At 32.1% G+C, this 22,703-nt stretch overlaps 2 protein-coding genes across 5 annotated transcripts in view; both read left to right on the plus strand.

The window, feature by feature from the left end:
• Positions 1–3,565, plus strand: part of LOC100643291 (RNA-binding protein 24) — a 28,183-nt gene extending 24,618 nt beyond the window's left edge. For 2 of the 3 annotated variants that reach the window (XM_012312358.3, XM_003398199.4), the window contains exon 6: positions 423–3,565. In XM_012312358.3, coding sequence (XP_012167748.1) covers positions 423–586 — 164 coding nt within the window. In that variant the 3' untranslated portion in view covers positions 587–3,565. The remainder of the gene's footprint in view (positions 1–422) is intronic. The other variant, XM_048409778.1, reaches the window with a different exon arrangement.
• A 2,184-nt stretch (positions 3,566–5,749) lies between these two features.
• Positions 5,750–21,130, plus strand: LOC100642340 (solute carrier organic anion transporter family member 74D). Of its 2 annotated transcripts, none has more exons than XM_012312354.3 (8): positions 5,750–5,939; positions 9,463–9,656; positions 14,071–14,496; positions 15,660–15,907; positions 16,533–16,803; positions 17,368–17,563; positions 18,719–19,317; positions 20,608–21,130. In XM_012312354.3, exons 2-8 carry the CDS (start codon positions 9,476–9,478, stop codon positions 20,778–20,780), a joined length of 2,094 nt encoding a protein of 697 aa, XP_012167744.1. In that variant the 5' UTR covers positions 5,750–5,939; positions 9,463–9,475; the 3' UTR covers positions 20,781–21,130. The 2 variants fall into 2 exon arrangements, with proteins under 2 accessions (XP_012167744.1, XP_003398239.1); XM_003398191.4 differs by having other exon boundaries at positions 9,468–9,656.
• Positions 21,131–22,703: the final 1,573 nt, after the last annotated feature.

The following is a 22,703-nucleotide window of genomic DNA, read 5'->3' on the forward strand; positions in this document are numbered from 1 at the left end:
ATGATATTGTCCTGGCAAAGAATCGAAAATGAATTTCGATAAATATTTCGATATTTCGAAGACTTGATCAAAAATGAGTAAAAATTAAAGATATATTTACAATAATGATATCTTTTAGGAAGAAGCGCGGGTAATCCTATTACATTAAAATTCATTAAAAAACATTAAAATTCGGTAATTTAATTTCTCGAACAAAAATTAAATTGTCAATCCGTGTCAACTGGTTGATTTCCTTCTAGCGAATTATTTAGCATGGAAAGCGTAAAAGCATATTGTAAATAAAAATGCTTTTGTGCAGTATTTGAAAATATACGGTTTGCATTCACATTAGTCGTAATCGGTACTGTTTTCTCAAAGGATTACCTGCGCTAAGATCAGAGAAACATCCAGGAGCTTAGAAAGCGGTTTCTTTGTTTTTGCAGCGAACGCAGCAGCAGCAAGTTACGTGACACCGTATACGTATGCAACGTTACCAGGTGCAGCAGCAGGATTACCAGCAGCAGCGGCTGCAGCTGCAACAGCGGCAGGCGCGGCCTTCCCAGGACTCCCGTATCAAACGACGCCTCAGGAAGCAAGATTGCAATAGAAGTTGGACAAATTGCCGCAAGGAAATTGGTACCGTCGTCGATTGTCCCACAGGCATTAAACTCGCAACACAAAACTTGATCCTCGCCGCCGTATAAACGTGTAGTCTTCATCTGCCTCTACGACGACTCAGTTCCTTCCTTATTCGAGGATCAGGCATTATTTGGTGCGGGTGTACCGCGCACGAAGGAGCCATTGTTTCAACTACTCGGAATCTAGCTCCACGTTCTCACGAGTTAATTTTGGGAACGACACCCGGTGAGAGGCAGAAAACGAGGAAGCTCTGTGGATGTGATCTGTGTCATTCAGGATCGGCGATTGGCAGTTTCTTATTAACTTAACATTTAATCTTCCCCACCTTAATCTTCCTTTCCATGTTCTCCTTTATAGGGCCAAACTTTGACATTTTCGGCCAATGTACTTCGAGATACAAGATGATATGTAATGTTGTTAGCATTATGATTATTTATAACTAATGGAGCACGATGGGTAATAGAAGCTTTCAGTAGACGCGCGAACATTTTAGAAATGCCGGATCGTACCGCTCGTATGTGAAAGAAAAATCCGAGATCGAGATCTGCGATGTTGTCAGTTACACGTAACTGAGATGATTCGGGCGACGAAAATTACTCGCTATTAGGTAGAACTGAAAGACTGATCCGTATTCAGAATTGATATTGTTCGAGACATGTATTTTTACGAGATAGTAAGCGTTAATTAAATGATGATAAGTTTTGGGGGATGAAACGGTTACTTCCAGTATCGACGAATAACTTTTGGTGTTCTTCACGAATCGCTATTTCATTGCAATTATTTATCTTACGATCCTTTAGGACTGAGAGTGATATAGATATCATTTCTGAATATTGGTCAAAAACTATAAACTTTCTAAATTTAAATGTATAATTCAGTTTATTTATATTGAACTTAATGAAATATGTTTTCCACTTTATGAAAAAGGAACATCGTTCTTTTTATGACTGACATATGAAAAATTTAGAAATAAATCTTCCACGAAACTTTAAATTAACTCTATCTATTTAGATAAAAAAAGAGCAATAGTTTTTCAATACACTTTCGTTCCTTTCTTTTAAAGTACGTAGGAAAGTATCTCTCAATAAGTTAAGCTTAATTTTAAATTATGTCGATGTTATTACATTTTTAACAACTCCCGTTTGTGTACAAACGATACATTGATTTTAATTATTGTAGTAAGCCAGATTAATTTAAAATGTTAAATTTTATAAATTCGATACCGAGTGTGTGTTAAACTCTAATTTAGTAAAAACATTTGGTTTCGTGGAATTAATTTTTTATTCGAAAGTATTCTATTTGAAATTTGCTAAAAAGAATTTTTATTGAACAACTATTCTGAAATGAAAATTCTGTCAATAGATTCAAAAGATTCATTTGAGTAAAGCATATCAAGGGATTGTAAGTAACGACGATTGCGTTACAATTAAACCGATGTTGCCTTAGAATCGCGTGTCAACAAAATCACCAAGTGTCTTAAGATAATGCCTTCTTTGCATAATTTATAGATGTTATTTAAATGAACAGTGAGGACCAACGGACGAACGAATCGACATTGCTGGTTATCGAATGTTGATAATCATGAAATTAAGTGAAGACGAATACTTAAAAACGAAGACGTAAAAGCATCAAAATTCCGTTGATTAACAAAAACTATTGTTTTATACGCGAGTAAATGTTAGAATTTTTAAATACGAATAATAGGTGTATCATTTAATTTTTAGCGCGACTTCATTTTTATACTTGCGACAATATATTTATTAACCAATTACAGTTGTTATATATTATTACAATTTATTCTAAATACGGATCAATTTACCTAATTATTAATTCTTCAACGTTAATGTGCGCTACTACCAATTGTTTGTTGCTTAAGAAAAAATCACAAGACATAAGGAATTCGTTCGTCCCATTTTAAAGTAATCAGGTGCCTTAATTAGCACGACCGAATAATTTTAACGGTTAAAAACTAGTCAGTGTTTCGTTAGCGAGAAACTATTCGCTAACGTGTGTACAGGGGTGAAATAAAAAATAAAAGGAGACCAAACGGCGAGATCGAAAATAAAAGGAGAAGTAACTAGCACACAAGAAGGGAGACAGAGGATCAGGCTATGAAGAATGAGGCTGTCTAGTCCTAAACCCTTCGAGATGAAGTTAATTAGATTCGTTAGAATTATAAGTAGACGTAATATGAACGAAGAAATGGAGAATGAAACCAAAAGTTCTGTAAAAAGTTAGCAAAAGATGCTGTTAGGGAGGCTTAGTGTTAGGAATTAATTATTACACTAATCGTTCGATTAAGATAATAGGAAAATAAATTAATGCTATTGATACATGATATTATTATTATTTTATTATTTTATTATTATTATTATTATTATTATTATTATTATTATTATTATTATTATTATTATTATTATTATTATTATTATTATAATAAACTGATAATTATTATTACTATTAATTATTGATAATATTATTGTCATTATCGATTACTTACTATTGTTCATGTACTTAATGACAAAGCGAACAGGATACGTGATCGTTCGAATTTACTGCGAACCGAAAAAATCTGTTGCGACGTGATGAAGAGAAATGCGAACTTTAGGATTAAACCGTGAGGAATGCGTATTTTCGTCACGGCTACCATCACACTTTTGAATATCCTATATTCTTAGGATTAACGGTTGTAATATATCGCCTGTTATCATTAATAATATTAATATTATACACCCTATTAGTAAGTTAACGAAACGAAACGAAAGTAAATATGTATATCGTCTCGGAGAGAAATAAAAAGCGAATGCGTCTTGGTCTAATGATAGATCGCGACTATTGTTGTCTGTTGCTTTCGCACGTCATCTGAGCTCATTTTAAGAGACGAAACACAAACATTGATTACCGAAAAATCAGAAAAAAAAGAAATAAAATCTTAATTTTCAGAAGATATTATATATCATTTAATGGTATCCTCCTTGTCCAAACGTATTCCATCAGAAAGTCCTTTATGAATCATTTGTCGTAATGATACGAAACGAATTTCGGGTTTATTCGGCGCTATCGTTCACCAGTTTTACGACAAATTTCCTTTTTCTCCTGTAACCAAGGCAAGTGACTTCGTCGCCTCGATGGAACCCGATCTTGTCTTTTTTCGTGGCTAAAGATAATCTTAATGGCCTTGTGGAATTGGACGCCAAGCGTCGCGGCGGGCCGCAAAAACGAGCAAAGGGGAAACCGCCCTCGACGTCTAAGTCAGACCCACAACGACCGAGCAAAAATAACCAGTTGCGCCTTTTGGCAAAATAACTCAACGATTTGGCTTCCTTCGTGAATCTTTATAAATTCGTCACTCTTTGATGTTCTAGCTTACAAAATGTCTTTAAGGAAGAAAAAGTAGAGTTCCTTTAGTTAGATTAGTAGTGTTGGCGGTGTATTTAAAAGTGATATACATATTTGTACAATCGATTTATTTTTGTGAATTTCGTACATATATTTTTAAGCTAATATTCCTTCAGAGGATATTCCCATTTAGTGGAGAAAAAAAATTGACGATTCCTTTATTGCATTCTTCTCAAACTGTTATACCTCGTAAATGGTTTCTTACATTTTTACTCCTGAATTCGATAAAATGGTAAAGTTATTGCTTTAGAGGTTGCTGGATGCGAAACTTCAAATCGTGTTTAGCAAATTGGCTTCCATGATATATCAATGATTAATCAACCGATCTCTTCAAAATTTTACTTGAGCTTTTGTGAGGAGCTGAAAGGATTAGTTCACTGGATGATACGGAAAAAGAACTTTAAGAAGAAAATTTATATTGTAGGAATGACGATGAAAGTAGTAAAGATCAATTTGTATAACCTTTTTATATGTGCCTGCAACGAAAAAGTACGTTTAGTAGATCCATATCAATTATATACATGCTGAAAATTTCATCGAAATCGATTGATGCAAAAACAAGCACCAGACGTTGAAATATGTACGGATCATTAAAATTATTATTACATTTATTATTGTTTATTTGAGTTGTGGGTTGGGCTGGAGTAATATCCACTCTACTCTAGTATCTATTCAGTACTAGTGTAATTGGCGTCATTAAGTGGCCAGTAATGTTAACATGAAATAATTTTTAATGAATTTATTGACATAGGAAATGTTGCACTATCTCTTTGTTCATCGTGTATATACTAATGATATAATCAGAATTAGCAAATACATATGTACATGTTCTCCTAATGAAAACACATGTAATCTAATGATAACCATATACTATATATATTTCTACTATATTTTTATACGTAGAATGACCTCCTGTCGATTACTTATTTCTGTCCTGGAATTAGCCATGTTCAAGTATACTTGACAAATTTCCAAACTCGATCTCGAAAACTAAGCCGGAAATGAGAAAATTCTATTCTATATCTTTCTCTTATTTTTACACAGGGAATCACGCCGTTCCCGCTCTTACATTTTATTCGGACTCTGTATATAAATAATAATAAATCGTAGTAGTCGAATTTATCATGTACTTACAAAATCGCATGAACTAAGAATTAAGTCACTTATTCACAATATTCGGCCTTACCGGCCGAATATTAATCTACTCCAACCTATAGCCCGTTGAGTTATCTTTTTTTATTTATATTAAAGATGACTAGCGTCAATGAGTTAAGTGTAGGTTGAGCTATATCAAAATGTGACGACCTGTATGCCAGGGTGAAGCGCAATCGAAATTAAATTTAATCGAAGATTTTTGTGAATATCTCGGAAATGAAGAACGAACGACGGTCGCATGTATGCGAGAAAGTTGTTCAGAATGTTGGTTTTCACAACATTTTCAAGCTCATTGAAATTGACGAGGCGTGCCCCTTCTTATTTCCTCAAACAAAGAAATAAGTGGAAAAGTTTGCTCGTTCAAACAATGAACGTTGACTGTCGTATGTTTAGCATAGACTGCAACCAACCGTAGTTCAAGATACCTTTGGAATCGGTGTCAACTGGTCATCGTGGGTAAACATAATGAGATGTCAGCACCGGTGCTTCGTTGATAACGCGTCTTCTGAATGATGCCCCGTTTATCATTCGTTTTGATAGAGAAATATGTAGTAGGGGAGCATTGCCATTGACAGAAGAGCGAGCCTCAGTTACCCCGCGTTTATTCGCGTAAACTAGAGCGCTCATAGCGCTCAGTGATTTTTTAGTTACTCGGCGGACGAGGGAGGTCACGAGCAAGGAAAGACTCGAGGATCGCGATCCATATAGGACTCGCGACCTGGAAGTCCTTCCTGAGTCCATGCGGAAGCACGTGGCCTAAGGTCAAGGTGAGACTAATAGAATTCTCGCGTGTTTTCGCTTTCTCTTGCATACTTTGTGCTCTCTGTTGTAAGTGCTAATGTTTCTATCAGGATCGCTTATTTTTCCGCACTATTTTATTACACATTTAGTCAATTGCTAAAATATCTTGCGAATTACATCGTGCGTATATAAATGGTCATGTGCTCCTATTGCAGTGCATACAAGCTTAGTTAAACGCATCTCACGGTTTTTTTATATACAATTTATAATATTATTTATACATCGTGTTTCATAAGAATATTGGATCTTTTGGGAAACAAAAATTCTATCGGTTATCATAGTAAGTAGATGATAGTATAGCGTCTACGTTCTTTATTCGATGTTTACGTAACTGTTTAAAAACAATGTAGCTTTGTCATTTTTACACATGACAGTCAAATATCTATCATTATCGTACTATGGTGTGCAACATTGTTCATTGGATTTACTTGATACGTACAATAGCTTCTGCGTACAATGACAATTTTAATCTTCCATCTTTTCATTTTGCTCTATTTGTCAATTCTTTCTCGCTCTAAATATTTCATTTGGCGGAATTTTCGTCCTATTCTTTCATAAATATGTTACGTTGATCAACATTACTTTAAATTGATCGTTTTACTCTATAGATTGGCATAGAACTATCTTAGGTTATTACATTATATCATCTATTATATCATTATAACTATTATATCTATTATATCATCATGGACGTTTTTTGTCGACATTTACTTCCATTCACAACTGTTTACCGGTTTCTCGTACATCTATAGTTCCATTACGCGCATGTTTCGCGTATAAAACTGTTCGTGCTTTTGATTAATAGCCAATGCCGGAAGCTCGTAACGTTTCATAGTACTTACTAATTACAGTACATAGTCATCGTCATGGACCTTATATGACTTTCAGTGAATTTTATTATTTATGAGAACATCATCGTAACATTTAGCTTTTCTCAGTTGTATTTTAATTTCTCTCTTTCAATTCTTGTCTATTTAGCAGTTTTATCGCGAACGACGAACGTCAACCAAGCCTTGACAATTTTTGCACAAGCTTCTAATTGAAATCTTTGTTTTTACGTTGAACGTTGCTGGTATTGCGACTTCTTCTCACTCGCGAATATATCATAAAGTTAGGTCCGCGATTCTTTGCGTGCTTCTTGTAGCACGACGAGGCGGAAGTAACAATCGGCTGGAACTCCGTATTAATGCAGTCTCCGAGCGTCACAACGAAATCTATACCCAGTTAAATTGCAATTGCGTAATCATCTCAGGTGCCCGTGGCGCACTCGACAATTACCAAGGAAATCGTTGGTAAATAAATCCATTACATCGTTTGACTTTTTGACGTTTGCATACATGAGACATACATATTACCTTTTTTCTTTGGTGAAAAATGTAATATTATAATGATTCTTCTAACTGTTAGACGATGTTATATACGAATTTCGCTTTATCGCTTTATGCAACGAGACATGCATACGCTGTATCTGAACATTTAGCAAACAAATTATTTGACAATATGAATTTCAGTTTGCAAAGTTGTTATCTTCCCTACGAATCGCGGATCTTTCTAAGAATGATTTGCGAATGCTATTATTGGACATATTTAATCACATTGAGCATTACTCTATTTTACTGTAATTTCTCACTAGGTACTAAGTGTCACTTGTGCGTGCTTTTAACGTGTACGCTATGCTCGTATGTAACTTGCAAAATTTTCAGATATTTTACCAACGAATTTTTCACACGTTGAATTCATAATGTAAAATCATACATACGTTACACATATGCGTTGGTGATTACGAAAGTGACCTAAGTCAGGAATTTAAAAAAAACGAGTTTATCGCTTATTCTGCGTTGTATTTATTTACATTACAATAATCTGGAAGAATTTCTGCAAGGTAGTAGAAATTGAATTGGATTGAATTGGTTGTTGCGCCGTTGAGCTGAATTCAGTTCGTGCGTCAAACGCAAAACTTTAATAATTTCTTCTTCAAAACACTTTCGTAATCACAGGCACGTATTTCCATGATTGACTTTATTTATTATCATTCGTTAATCTTAATTTTGTAATTTCAATTTCCCTCTTTCTAATGACAATTTCGCTGTATTGCGGAATTTTATTCACGGTCGATTAACAAGCGTATTATAAAGTGATATCACTCTTGTGTCGAAAGTGTCATTGATAAGACTGACTGTGCTTATTTATGAACTTGATTCATGAAATTGCCTATTACAGAAAGGATAGGAACCATTGGTTTTTCCAGCTGTAAGATATTCACGAGTTGAGAAACTTTTTCAAAAATGTGTAAACTTGAAATATTACGAGGTATTAGAGAGCTAGGATGTCGATACTTTTCATACGTATCATTATTTTAGTTCCTCTGCTCGTCAATTCTGTGTTATCGCAATTAGACGATTTATTAAATATGGGAAAATTCATCATGAGTGGGGAATATATCTAAACATATCTAAAGATTTTTCAAAGTAGGTAATTTATTTATTTGAAACAGATTTGTTAACGCAGAAACGTTTTGTCGTGATTTATATCCGAAAATTCGGACTAATCGTTACTAGAATGTAAGATTTGATGCAGCGAATCAGATAAAATTAACATTTGCACACATACATTCGTCGAAACAACGCTTTGAATCATTGCAGCCATATAATTTATTCTACATATATTTATATGATAATGAGGAAGGATTAATGAAATGCTAATAAATGGAGCGACCGCTGCTAATCATTAAATGATTAAAACGGTTTATAACGGTAGATAACAGACTTATCGTTGCTAAAGGAATTGTATGGAAGAGAGAAGTGTTCTATAGAGAAGTTAATGCAATTATTATAATTGACCTTGTTAGCTTTTTATTTCTATACACATATACATGTGGTTTATAGGCTCTTCATATTTGATATTACGTTTAAACATGATGAACATGTTTTTCGTATCTTTGTCGAGGCACATGATTTTCTTTTACTCGGATCATTCGATATAATAAACAGTTATTTACAATTTTTTACATAGATAAACAAAAATAATTCATATTAGTTGTTTGATAAAAAAAAGCAAAAATACATAAATTATTGCGATATTTGATGATTTATAGTAGTATGCGAAAGTATTGGTCTGTAAATCGCATCAGTAATAAAGATCTATCTTTATACCATTATCAGAAAATTATTCGTTTTTTATTCTTCGTTTCTAATATCGATATTAACCCATTAATTTCCATACTCTTTGCGTGTTGAACTGTTCGTGTCAGTTTATATGATATTATAAAAGATAATCGTGGCATGATACTTTAGCAAGTTACTGTACAAAATGAAGAGCTTTTAACAAATTATAAGTGAAATACGATATGTATTTTATTCTCCGATCAGATTGTAATTAACACGGTGTATACCATATATCGTCGTTAAAATGTTAATAAGGAAATATTTTATAACAATTTTCTAAAATGTTCCAAAAAATTCGGAAAAATGAGATATGTGAATGTTACAGTGCAGTCGGAGGGATGAGCAAAGGTTGTGGAGTTTGTGGGATTTATCCCCGATGGCTACGAGATCGTGCTACCCCAAAAAATTTCATCGCCGTGTACGGGCTTCTCGGTACTGTACAGGCGATGGCCTTTATTTATATCGTCGTCACCCTCACAACCTTGGAAAAGAGATTTAAGATACCTAGTCGGACAACTGGTAAGAACCTTTTGACTTTATTAACCTGTCACCTTATTTCGTTTACCTGTATAATCCGAGTTATAATTATCGCCTTTGGAATAATGTGATCGAACATATTAATTAATTCCAAGGTTTAAAATAAAAAGTGCTGTGTGAGATAGTTTCTGATTATTCTCGTACTTCATCGAACGTTCTATTATCTCAAAGTATATGAGATATATTATTGTCAAATAGATGTATGCAAGACGTTAAAATAATAAGTGTTAAATTCGTTAAAGATTTACAGTCGCAGCTGAAAGAAGTAAAAAATACTTAATCGATATAGAAGCTAAAATCAGGATAAAATATATTTCTCGATAACGCGTTAAATACAAGGAATGAAGCAGATCTGAAAATATATTAAAGAACATCGTTAACATAAAAGGGAACATAGAATATAAAACAACTTCTTTTATAAACTGTGTTTAATATGTCTTCCTTTCATATGAATATTCACTTGTATAAATTATGAATTGACGTATAATGTAGAAATATTTAAATGTTCGTTGCCTTGTCTCATATTCTCTGACGAACGTACAGTTTTTACTCGTCATCAAAATTTTATTGCAATTTTCTATTATAAACGAATGGACTAAATTCATTAAGCTCCCAAAGAAGATATGAAATTATAACAGAAATATTGATCCTAGAATCTATGCTGAATATATTGTACTTTACAAGACTTTTTCAAATTTTACATCCTTTCGTTTTTCAATATCTTATGTATTAACGACAAAATTTCAAAAAATTCTATGTAAATAATTATATTTTCTCTGGTTTTATGTTATCGTAACGTGTATCACATAAAACCGACTCTTTCGTGCAACAATAATAAAATCTGTCCGAGATATAGGAAGCCGTGAACATTCGAGTATTTCGCGGTTCTTATTTTTACTGTGATTTCTCTCGTCACTGATACCGAGTAGCCAAGTGTTACGATTCTAGTCGTATTAAAGTACTTGGACTTGCATTTGCACACGTACACGCATTCGGCCCCGACGAAAGATAAATCGCGTGTCGGTGTGCGTTCGTCTAGTAAGTAGAGTGTCGCAATCATAGAAGTGAGAAATCTGTCGTTAGAATAACGAGTGCTGGATACTATAAAGACACACGAACATACTGTTATAGAATATGCTGTTTTCAAAGATCATGCATGCTTTTTACTTTGAAAAGGGCGATTAATTTTTAGGTCAAGATAGAACGCAGATGGATAAAAATTATCCTATACTTTTTAAAAGTAATGTACGTATAATGCTCGAGGAAGCTGAGTTATAATTATTCGCGGTTGGATATTTCGGATACGTTATAAATTTCGAAAATTACTTTGTATTAGGTGAAATTTATTACTGATTTTTTTATTGTTATTGTTGCTATTGCTTGATTTTATTGGACAAAGTTAAAAAGCGTATTAAATAGATGTATGGAAAATTGCGAATTAGTAGACATTTGAAACCTGCTTCTGTGAAGTTTAGTATTAGTCAAAAACGTGTGTGTGTAGATTTATTATATAAAACTGTTCCTGTCTAAACTTCGTCTAACGCTCATCGACTAATTACGCGTCGCCGTGCTCTGCCCCTACTACCGCTAATTTTCGTTAGGATTCTTAGGTCATTTTAATTATTATAAAACTCTCGACCAAGCAATATGTCTCCGAAGAAATATAGAACGGTGGGTTCGCGCGCAAACTTTTAACCCGCAAAGACATTGTGATAATAAAACAATTCTGATACGAAATAATCATCGTTTTCCTTCGCTATTTTATCAATTTCGATTTCATCCCATCGTTAAAGTTGCTCCGCGTTTAACACGCGAAATCAATCAATGACAACGCGTCAACAATTCCTTTTCAATTATTCTATATATTCAATCATAATTTTCTACTAGATAATGATATCAACATCATCGAATATAATTTTTAATTAATTTCATTGAATATAGATTATTGGATTAATAGCAATAGGTGTCATATTATGCGTACGTATTATTTACGTGTCTTATATATATTGATTAGATGTTACATATATTACATTTTTCATTTTATCAAGAATGATTTAACAAAACAAAAAAGCCTGATTCGCTTAAAAAAGCCTTAGTAGTAATGAATATCGCGCAAACTTATTGCCGAGTCCACGTGTAATGATGTTAATCTAATTGACCTCGCTTTGATTTTTCAAATTAATCCTTTATTGTCATCTTCTTTCGTTCGAGTCTCACAATTGTATGATGCAAAAGAATCGAAGAACTCTCGTTTGTTTCGCTCGTCACCCTGGCTATTAACTGGCCCACCGATTGAAACATTATTTGCATCGTGGACACGCAATTGGATGAACATTAATTACGTGTTACAGCGGCTGCGTGAGAAATCGATACAACTCTTACGCACACGAACGTGTAGTATTCAGCCGGTGGACTTCGCGGTTTTACGAGGTCGGTGTTATTACGTTGATTCGATCGATCGATATCTGTACATATCCATTGGAGTTAACGATGCAAAACGATATGTTTTGTCGAATTCCGTGATTTTTTAAAAACGAAACAAATATGGATAATTAGTGGTGGATAATTAGGCAAAATTCTATGCGAGGATCGTAGGAAACAAAGCTGATAAGTTCGCCTTTACAGATTTTCCTGATTTTAATACCATCAGTTATCTAAAAAATAGTACTTGATGTAATATAAGTACATAACTTAATATAACACAGTCGAAAATGAGAATAATATGTCTAATTTAGGACGATAACATATTTACAAACAGTTGATAAATTCACTCGGTTTCCTGAAAAAGTGAGAATATTTCTCTGTTTCGTTTAATATTTTTGGAACGTTCTGGAGGATAGCAAAAATTTAATGCAAAAACGAAATAGAATAGTGTCTTCTTTATTTTAAAGTTGTTGTTTTATATTAAACAGTCGAATAAAATTGTTTTATTATTGTAAAGTTGCTCTTCTATAAGAAAAGACTAAAAATGCGATTTATACATTTGTGCTCTTTCGTCCATATTATAATATTATCATTAATTTCAATAAGTCAACGAAATGTATGGAACAAAGGAGAAGAAATATTAGTAGTCGTGGTTAGGATTTACAGAATCATACTAACGTCCAGCTTAAAAGAAAAATATTATTTCCATTGGCGTATGTGGCTAATCTTTATGATTTGATATTATGGTTCAAAAAATGCAGCTTTTTGATCAAAGTACAGTTATTTAACACTTGATAGACATGTAGAATATCATTTATTATTTTCGATTTGATTGTTTTCTATGGATAAGATGATATACAGATGTATAAGAGATGCATGATTTTTCGACATCTTGCAAATATTCAGATTAATCATTCTCCACAGTCTACATAGTTTGTATCTTAATGTTTTATGAATACATATTATGCTTAAACTGAAAGTAAACTCTATACAGTAATTTAATTAGTTACATTAATGTTTTTAATTTTTTAACTTTATTTTTCTGTTGCATCAACCCATTTCAGTGATTAGTAACTACATTAATTTACACGACTAAACATTATATTACATTAATTTACATAGGCAAACACAGATATTACGTTAAATTAAACAAAGAATTCTGACATGTATCAAGAGAATTGTAATACTTTGTTTTAAATATTTTGGAAAAATTTAGCATTTCGTAGTTGCAACGTCTATTATTTATACGAAAAATCGTTTGAAACAATATTCTCATAATAATTATTTCTTTTAATAATATATCATAATAATCATTTGATTACAATATTCATTTGATCCTTCAACGTATTGAGAAATTTGTTCAACTAATCATTTTTCAGAGATTCTAAACAATTATTCTCCAGAAATGCAGATTCCACAAAGAGCATTTATAATATCAATATCTTTAAGCGATGGCTATATTTGAAAAAATATCTATAATGAACTCGGTCCGTTTAATTTAATTAATAGAAGATCGTGAAATTCAACAAACTGTTTCTTCTGTATAATGTATCGATATAAGATATAAATTAATTAAAAGAATTAATTACAAAATCATTATTATAATTAATATCTTATAAATTATTCACAATAATTTCGAATCTTTTCGAAACAAATAACTTCCTTGTAACTTTGATCGGCTACATGCTAAACTAATCTTCATTTCGTCTTATCATAATTTGATACTTTTCTATTACAGAGAGTAGAATAATTCAACTTACTAAAATTTTGCTTTAACATGATGTTGATTGAATTTACAATTTCGAGCTTCGTACATAATGATATACGATATACGTCAACGTGTGTTTACACAATTATGTACGATAATTGTCATAAATAAAAATCAAGCATTGTTCTCATTGCATTTCTTCTTATACCACGAAATAAGAAATAGTCACGTCATATGAATTCATTTGATTCGAATTTATTTCAGGATTAATCCTTTCTGGCAATGAGATCTCTCAAATTTTATCTCTGATATTAACGTACTACGGAGGTTCTGGTCACCGTCCAAGATGGATCGCGGTTGGTGTCGGTCTTAGTGCCTTCTCGTGCCTAGTCCTCGCTCTTCCACACTTCCTGTACGGACCAGGACGAGATGCTTTGGCATTAACGAAGGAGTACCTTGACCAAACTCTGCTGAACGCAACCACAGTACCCCAAGATCTAGCAATTTGTCCACGCGTCGTCAAACCAGACCATTGCGACGAGGAAACGCTCTTGGACGTCAGCATTCTTCCACGACTCTTGGTCTTCCTCTCTCAGTTTATCCTTGGAATCGGTACCACTCTCTATTATGGTCTTGGTCAAACGTACCTGGATGACAATACCAAAAAGAAGAATACTCCGATGCTTCTAGGTAAATATTTATTGATATAAGCGAACCACGGATATTTATGCAAACTCATATTTTTATGAATATAGCGAAAAAGGTGGAACAGAGATAAAATGAAAGATTATTTTGTTTATTAAATATCACAACGAGTACCATATTTTGGATACTATATGTGTACATTGTATATTATTTGCATTGTGTGCATTTATGCAGCTTAAAATTTCTGTCTTGTTATTTGGTAAGATCTTTATTTTCAAATTTAATTTTTGATATTCAAACAGTAAATGTATGTATGTATATATATGTATATATGAATTGTAAAAGATACCTTTGACATGCGTGTTTTAACAGGTAATTTGAATTTATAATCTGTTGATTTCATAGGAAGGTAGTAAGTACTAGTTCTAATCATCGATTTATCATTAATTTGTACACGCTGATCAAATTCAAATAGTGTATCTATGCAAGGTACTATAATGTAATGTATTAAAGTTTTATAATTTAATGTACGTGTAAATGTAAATAGATCGCCAAATTCTATCGTTGTTCAGGGTTAAGATTATTGATTTAGATGCGTGGACAGGAAGTTCCAAGATGTTAAGCTATAAATATTTCTTTTGCATCTAAATGCAACGACTAGCTAATTTTAAAACATTAAGAAAACATGGACTGATTTTCACATTTTCTTTTACTTTTCTAATTTATTTGTAAAATATGTAAGCTTTTTTTTTAATATTTCAGTGATGAAAACTTTAATAATATCTATAAATAAAGCTTGAAGAAACTCTTTTCCTCTCTGTTGCTTTTAATAAATATTTACCAAATATTTCGTGTACCAAGTAATCTTAGCAGCTAACACAGGATAGGTACAAACATAAATTTTTTATTTTACTGGGAATCAATCTTGCATGGTTGATAATTTTATTTACTTGATTTTGAATCTTTTTAATTGTACTTTGAAACAAATTTTAGGAAGCTCAATCATTATATATTTTCATTTAATATTATAATTAATACTATTCAAGTTACATATAATTCGTAAATTCTAAAAGGTTCGAATATATATTTCAATTTAATTAATAGAAATAATGAATAATTATTTTTTTCATTATTAATTGCCCAAATATCTGCCTCATGTACGATTTATAGAACACAGGAATATTAATTTTTATTTAATCTTTATCCAGGTTTCACCTTTGCTCTGAGAACTGTTGGGCCAGCAATAGGATTCCTACTGGGTTATGGTTGTCTCAGTTTGTACATAGATCCCAGTCTACATCCTGTAATTACAAAAAAGGATCCACGCTGGTTAGGTGCATGGTGGCTCGGTTGGATTATTCTAGGCGCCACTATGGGCATGTTCGCTATTCTAATAGCAATGTTTCCACGAAATTTACCGACAGAAACAAATACTGCAATCGACACTGCCAAGAAGGTGAAATATGATTAATACTATAGAATTTATCGTTCAATGCATAATACGAATTTAATACAATATATAGTTTGCTTACCTTGTAATGTCTACATATGCGGCTTGCGTATGCACAAAAACGTATCGATAATGTTGAAATTAGATATAAAGATCTTAGGAGTACTTATATAATTTATGATAAAAATACTGCTTAGTGAATATGTAGTATCAATATTCTTTCAAGTTGAATTGTGTAATATACAATGATGTAATTATGTATTCGTGATACAGTTAAAGGAACAAATTGTTGTTTGCATAATAGCTATTTTAGATAAAAATATGGACAATTTCAAAGTGACGTGTAAAATAATAATCGTAATGATTGCAACGGTAAAGTTTTACTAAAGATTTTTGATTGCTCTTAATAATAGAATTTTAAAACATCATATCTTCACTCATACGTCTAAGTAGATAAGTGGAAATATCAACAAGAAAATTAACTAATTGAATTACTTGCTATATTTTCTGTATAGGTATACATACTCACTTTGAAATATTTGATTACATTTTATATGTACGTCTTTCACATATGTTCACACGTCTTTCTTTTAGTCGATGATTTAATGATACTTTATGCATTTTTTTTCAGGATGGTAGTATTCCATTGAAATTGCACCTAACTGTGCAAGAGCAATACATGAAGCCGATGGAACCAAGAAAGTCTTTAGAAAGTGAATATATTCCAACTATGCGTGAATTTCCGAAAGCGATGATGAGGTTGCTAACAAATTGGCTGTTAACTTTCAATAATCTAAGCGGAGTGTTTTACGTGTTAGGTGCTTCGGCATACATAACATTTTTGGCGAAATATCTTGAGGTTCAATACAGCACATCTGCTGCTGGTGGTACTGTGATTGCAGGTGTGTCACTTGAAAAAATTACGTTTTGAAAATAACTGTTGTTAGTTATTTAACTCTTTCAGGACTCAATCTTTCTTTGATTGCGTAGACAAGATTTTTTATTAATAATAAAAACACGATTTTCCTCATGTCTTTGTAAAGAAGATACGTCGTATTAAAATGTATCAAATGTATCAAATACAGTGCATTAGAATGTAAAGATTGGATTGTCGACAATGAATTTATTGTTTAACTCATTGGCATGCAGTCGTCTGCCAAAGTTTGAAATGTTGTGTATTTTAGCTCTTGGTTGTTCAACAACTCGATATATAATATTTTGCAGACTGTATTTCTTTCTAACTGTTGATTATTAAGGATAATAGATAGTGATTTTGTTTGAGAAAAAATAATGTATAACGGAAACTTTTAATGTAGAAATAACTGGTATGCCAATGGATTAATTGATAATTTGTTAATGTACAGTGTTGCGTATATGCAAACATCAGTCCTGTAAGGGTTAAAGTAATTGATTACCAAAGTATGTAATTCGTCAAAGCTATTAAACATAAGATTTTATATTTTAAGGTCCGATATCGCTTGTTGGTATGGTACTAGGATTTCTGCTTTCTGGATTAATCATTAGCAAATTTAAACCTGGTCCTAGACCATTGTTAGCGTGGAATGTGTTTGTCGGTATTTGTTTCGTCGCTGGTCAGATACTCTTTATATTTCTTGGTTGTTCCGATACCGGCATTCAGGGTCTCAACTTAGAGACTATGCAGTGAGTACGTTTTCTTGCTTATAGAACATTGTTTACATTACTCTCAGATTAGAAATAAAAGCTCCGTTATAAATAAAGGAAAGTGGAAAAGTACAATTTCATGAAGCCGCCACTAAGAATAAAGTAATGTCTAAAGGAAAATTATATAAGAAAGAACCTATAGATTGATCTATAAGGAATTAAATTGTAAATTCATTTGTAACTCTTTGTGTTGAAAATGTGATAATTTTATTATTACTCCTGTTTTTCTCAAAATCTTGTAATATTGTAGTGCTCTAATATGTAACAAGATAATTGTAATTAATTATGAATAGAGTCGCTTTATTATGTTAACATAAAAATATATACTGATAGAAATAATTAGTATTTGAATTATTCTTAGTAAAGATCATTACATTCTCTAGAAATCATCGGATAAAACATTTCTTTAGGTTTTATTATACTTCTCTGTTAACGTAAGTTATCATTCTTTTTTAATATGTAGAGCGCTGTTCATACAATTTAATGTGACTTTTACGTATTCTACATGAGTTACAGTGTCTTGAAGTTACATATATTAAAAATATTAAATACCAGGTCCAAGGAATATATTTTAGGATCATATGTGCATTCGTTGTATACAAATTATTAGAAAGTATAAAAATTATAATTTTTCGGAACTTCTGGATAACTGTTTGCTGTATTATTTGATATACATGAAACTACATAGTGTAAATCGATATTGAAGCTAAAATTTGATAATTATATAGTTAATTTTTCTAGCTACTTTTATTGAAGAATGTAATTCCTATAAGTTTCTAATTTCTTCATTACAATATAAGTAATAGAACAGACGATTATATATGAAAACAAGTAAATTATTAACATATATTTATGATATTATAATTTTTTCTATAATACCATTTTCACAATATCTTCTCTATGTAATTATGCATTATTCGTACTTACTGTAATTGATTTGTACTTGATACTATGACATATCCTTTATGTATTTAAATATGATATTTAATACACGGTAAACTTTCATACTTATTTCTAAACGTATACTAACGTTATAAATCAGTTATACATTGCTGTGAAATTGTTATCTAACATCTTTATATTACAACGTTGTATCAATACGAATAAAATTTAGTTAATTCATTTTTGTTACAGGATGAACCTAACATTTAGTTGCAACACCGATTGTAACTGCGATGGCGTTAAATATTCTCCAGTCTGTCATTTATCATCGAAGACGACCTTTTTCTCTGCTTGCCATGCTGGTTGTCGAACAATAATTAACGACAAGGAATTTGGAAACTGCAGTTGTCTTCCTTTACTGAGCACGCCAGATCTCGAAAGTCACTTCGGATACACTACCGATTACAATCCGAGGAATCAATCGATCTACGTGAACGATCCACATACGATGAATTTTGACAAAGTCAGAGCTGGTCCATGCACGAATGACTGCAGCCGCCCTTATCTTTTGTTCACGGTGCTCACTTGTGTCATACAAACGTTAGCGTGTTCCGGAAAAATCGGCAACGTGCTGGTCAATTATCGCAGCGTCGAGAAGAAGGATAAAAGCTTCGCGCAGGGTATTACGCTGATGATCATTTCCTTGTTTGCGTTGATACCGGGCCCAATTATTTACGGAGCCATTATTGACTCGACTTGCTTGATTTGGGAGGAATCCTGCGGAACCAAAGGAAACTGCTGGTTCCACCATGGAAGAAACTTCCGGTATTTAGTTAATATAACGTCAGCAGGTAAGTGTTTATTAATAGTAATTCTACAGCGTATTATACATTGTTTTGATTAAATGGACGTCAGAGGGATAATCCAATTTGTCGAATATTCAGTCGAAACGGAGACAAAAAGTATTATATTTAGAAGTGACATGCTTTTAATTAAAATACTTGACACACGTGGAAAGTGAAATGTAATAAATAGATTAGTATAGCGTAAAATAAGGTGGAAACGAAAAGTAAGTTGCTTAAAAATAAAATTTTATCTTCAAGAAAGTTGATTTCGAGAAAGTTGATTTCGAGAATGTGTAATATGTCAGAAGGGTACGTACGCACCTAACTTTGATATCGATAAACTAATAGAAACTAGTAGCTCATATCGACAACAAGCTTGTTATTAGTAGTAACATAGTAAGTGGTAAATTGCAACGTTAATTATGTTTGTAAATGTAAGCACATATAGAAAGAGAGATGTATACCAAGGCCCATCAAATCATTAATTACACGTATAAATTTCTAAAAATGATTTTCTCGAAAATGAAGTCTTATTAGAAAAGTTTTATTTTCGCTCTTGATTTATGTTTTTTTTTTTTTAAATTATGCCTGTTTGACAGTACTACGTTAGACTTTACGGTGCAGCCTATAGGAAAAGATATGCTGTGTAAATTTTCTCAATTTCCCTCAACTCAAACGCGTTTCAATTTTTACAACAGGAACGCTAAATAAAAATTTATGATATACGTATAAAATTAGTAAAAGGGTAAAGCCTGATTAAAATTATATCAAACATACTGATTTGTACCATACGAAAATAATTGTAACGTATACGTCTCCCTATTATGTATAAACAGACGTTTCTATCATACTCAGAAAAGTATCATAAAACATTGATTACATTATTACCTATTACAAAATAATGTAAATACAATAGTAGGTTCGAATGGTAGCAAATAAGCGATAAAGAAGTCTAAAATTTTTATCTTATCTCGTCTGGATGGAACTTTAAAAAATATACCGTTACGGTGTAAATTATACCACAAGTAGTGACATAACGATTCGATTCTGATCCAATTGTAAACTTTCGATTGTTAATAATTAGGCATGCCTGATATTACAAGTTAAGTAATTTTGTTAAACAGAACAAATTAAATATCATCAAATGTTATTAGAAACTAGCATAGTTCTTCATTCATACGTTTTATTTTATTCATGTCGAAGATGTAGTTAATCTTCGTTATACATATTGAATTTTTAGCGATCTCGTCATGGAAGTACTTCGTTATTGTACGACAATGTGTTTTCTTTTTTTAGGATTCTCCATAATAGGAGTGTTTTTCGATGCAGCGGTTTGTTATCTGGGGAAGAATTTGGATCTTTACGGCGCCCAAGAAAGCGACAGACACTGTGAATTTATTCGAGAGGACGAGGCGTCACAAACTGCCGACGGTGAGAAGAAGAAAGAAATGAACGGAAATGTAAACTAAAAGACGAGCAATAATCGTTTCTATCGATTACAAGTCAAAATGTTCCACGTAAAACACTAGGTTTTATTCGTTGTTATGTAAATTAAAAAAATTTCCATACTCAATATCGACGATTAGAATGATATTATTTTACATATCAAATTGCATAGGGGTATCTTTAATAAATTTCGCGTGTCTTATCGAATAGTTAGTTAGAAAGATCGACTGTAAATTAAAGTAAAATTCAAAGCATTTAAATAATGTCGATGTTCTTATCTTTTTTAAATTGCATTCCAGACTGCTAAAATATTTGCACGATTGTACAGCGTTATTCCTATCTATTTGTAAATAAAACATGAGTTTTTATTAAATTTCTGATCGTGTATGATCTTTCTTTTGATCGTTAAATGTTCTTGTGCAAGTAAATATTAAAAACTGATTTTCAAGGAAAATCGGGCTTTCTTCGTTAAATCTATGGCAAACAAAGTTATAATACTCGACGAGACAGAAACGTTTGATCGAACTGAAATCAAAACAACCAGGTATGTATATTTTGGCGTCAAATGCGTTGTTCCTTTGTAACAGTTAATCAAATTCGTTAAAAAGCGAGTTGCATAAAAGTAATGCTAACGCACAATGATGTATAACGAAATAATTAATAAAATATATTTTATCAAACTTCTATAAACTTATAATATATTTTCAATATATATATTTTAACAGTAAGTTGTTTAAGCTATATCAATCAATTAGCATCAATAATGTAGTATTATGTGGCAAACGATTTCATTGTAAAACTATCATCATTTCCAGCACAATGTAATGATTTCCAACTTATATATATTACTTATAATTTAGAAAAAGACATTTAGGCTCTATAAATATTCTATGATTTACGTCTAATCCTTGTATAACGAAGTCCAGGCTAATTTTATTTGGAAATATACATATCAATAGCTCACGAAAGTATTTAGATTCTGATAGATTCTCATAGATTCTGTTCTCGAATGTCATGTGTGTTATATAAAACATTTTGTATGACATATAACATGATACAAGCAACATAATCACACTGGTAAAATTCGAAACAAATCGGAAAATGTATATAGAAGTTGCACGATATTTGTTGAAAACACACACTTCACGAAGGTGACGAAATTATTTAAACAATCGATTTTCTATGATATCAATTAATTTAGAGCGAACACCTTTAGCATTAATTATATGTTTATAGCAATTATTCACGCTACATATTAAATATTTTTTATCACTACAACGATAACCGTGTTTCATAACGCTAATGGAAAAAGTTTTGTACAACACACGTAATATATTCACAAAAAATTTCTATAATACGTGTCGTGAACCGTTGTGCATGAATGACTGTATTTTTTCATCCCTTAATATTCAATTTTCTTCGATTTAACCGGTCGAAACTGCGTAATTTTTTTAACGAGATTCATTCTTGCCTATATAGATAATAACATATTGTTTTATAATTCTAACGCCATATCTTACGTTCTTAATACAATAAAATGCAAAATACAAAACAGAAAGTGAAGAAAAAGCGGCGCTTTTATGAATACGAAAACGATTTGTCAAAAATTGTATGTTGGCTGAGCTCGTGTTCCATGCGAGCATAAGCGTCAAGGAGTTAAGTCAATTTAATTGTCACACAGGGGTAGAAAAGGGGTAATCTCCGCTGAGCAAGATTTGAATAAGAAAGTATGTTATATATTCGCAAAAATGTACTACATATCTGTAAGCAACAATTTTAATAAACCATGCAGATTACTGGTAACGCAGCTGAGTTCGTCACCGGTGAACAGGGTAGGAAATGTTTACTTGATCGAGCGTATTTGAAATTTCGTTATACGATAAGCGGAGATCGTCCCCTTGGATGGTCCGTAATGGTTTCGTTAAATCGCCCGCAAATAGGCCGTA

Source organism: Bombus terrestris, chromosome 10 (genome assembly GCF_910591885.1).
Source record: "Bombus terrestris chromosome 10, iyBomTerr1.2, whole genome shotgun sequence".
NCBI classification, from domain to species: domain Eukaryota; kingdom Metazoa; phylum Arthropoda; class Insecta; order Hymenoptera; family Apidae; genus Bombus; species Bombus terrestris.

What these genes read in the sequence shown, in the direction of transcription:
- LOC100642340 (XM_012312354.3), top strand. Translation starts at nt 9,476, where the DNA reads ATGAGCAAAGGTTGTGGAGTTTGTGGGATTTATCCCCGATGGCTACGA. An exon ending in GATACCTAGTCGGACAACTG is followed by an intron (nt 9,657 to 14,070) that starts GTAAGAACCTTT and finishes AATTTATTTCAG; the next exon opens with GATTAATCCTTTCTGGCAAT. An exon ending in TGGTGGTACTGTGATTGCAG is followed by an intron (nt 16,804 to 17,367) that starts GTGTGTCACTTG and finishes TTATATTTTAAG; the next exon opens with GTCCGATATCGCTTGTTGGT.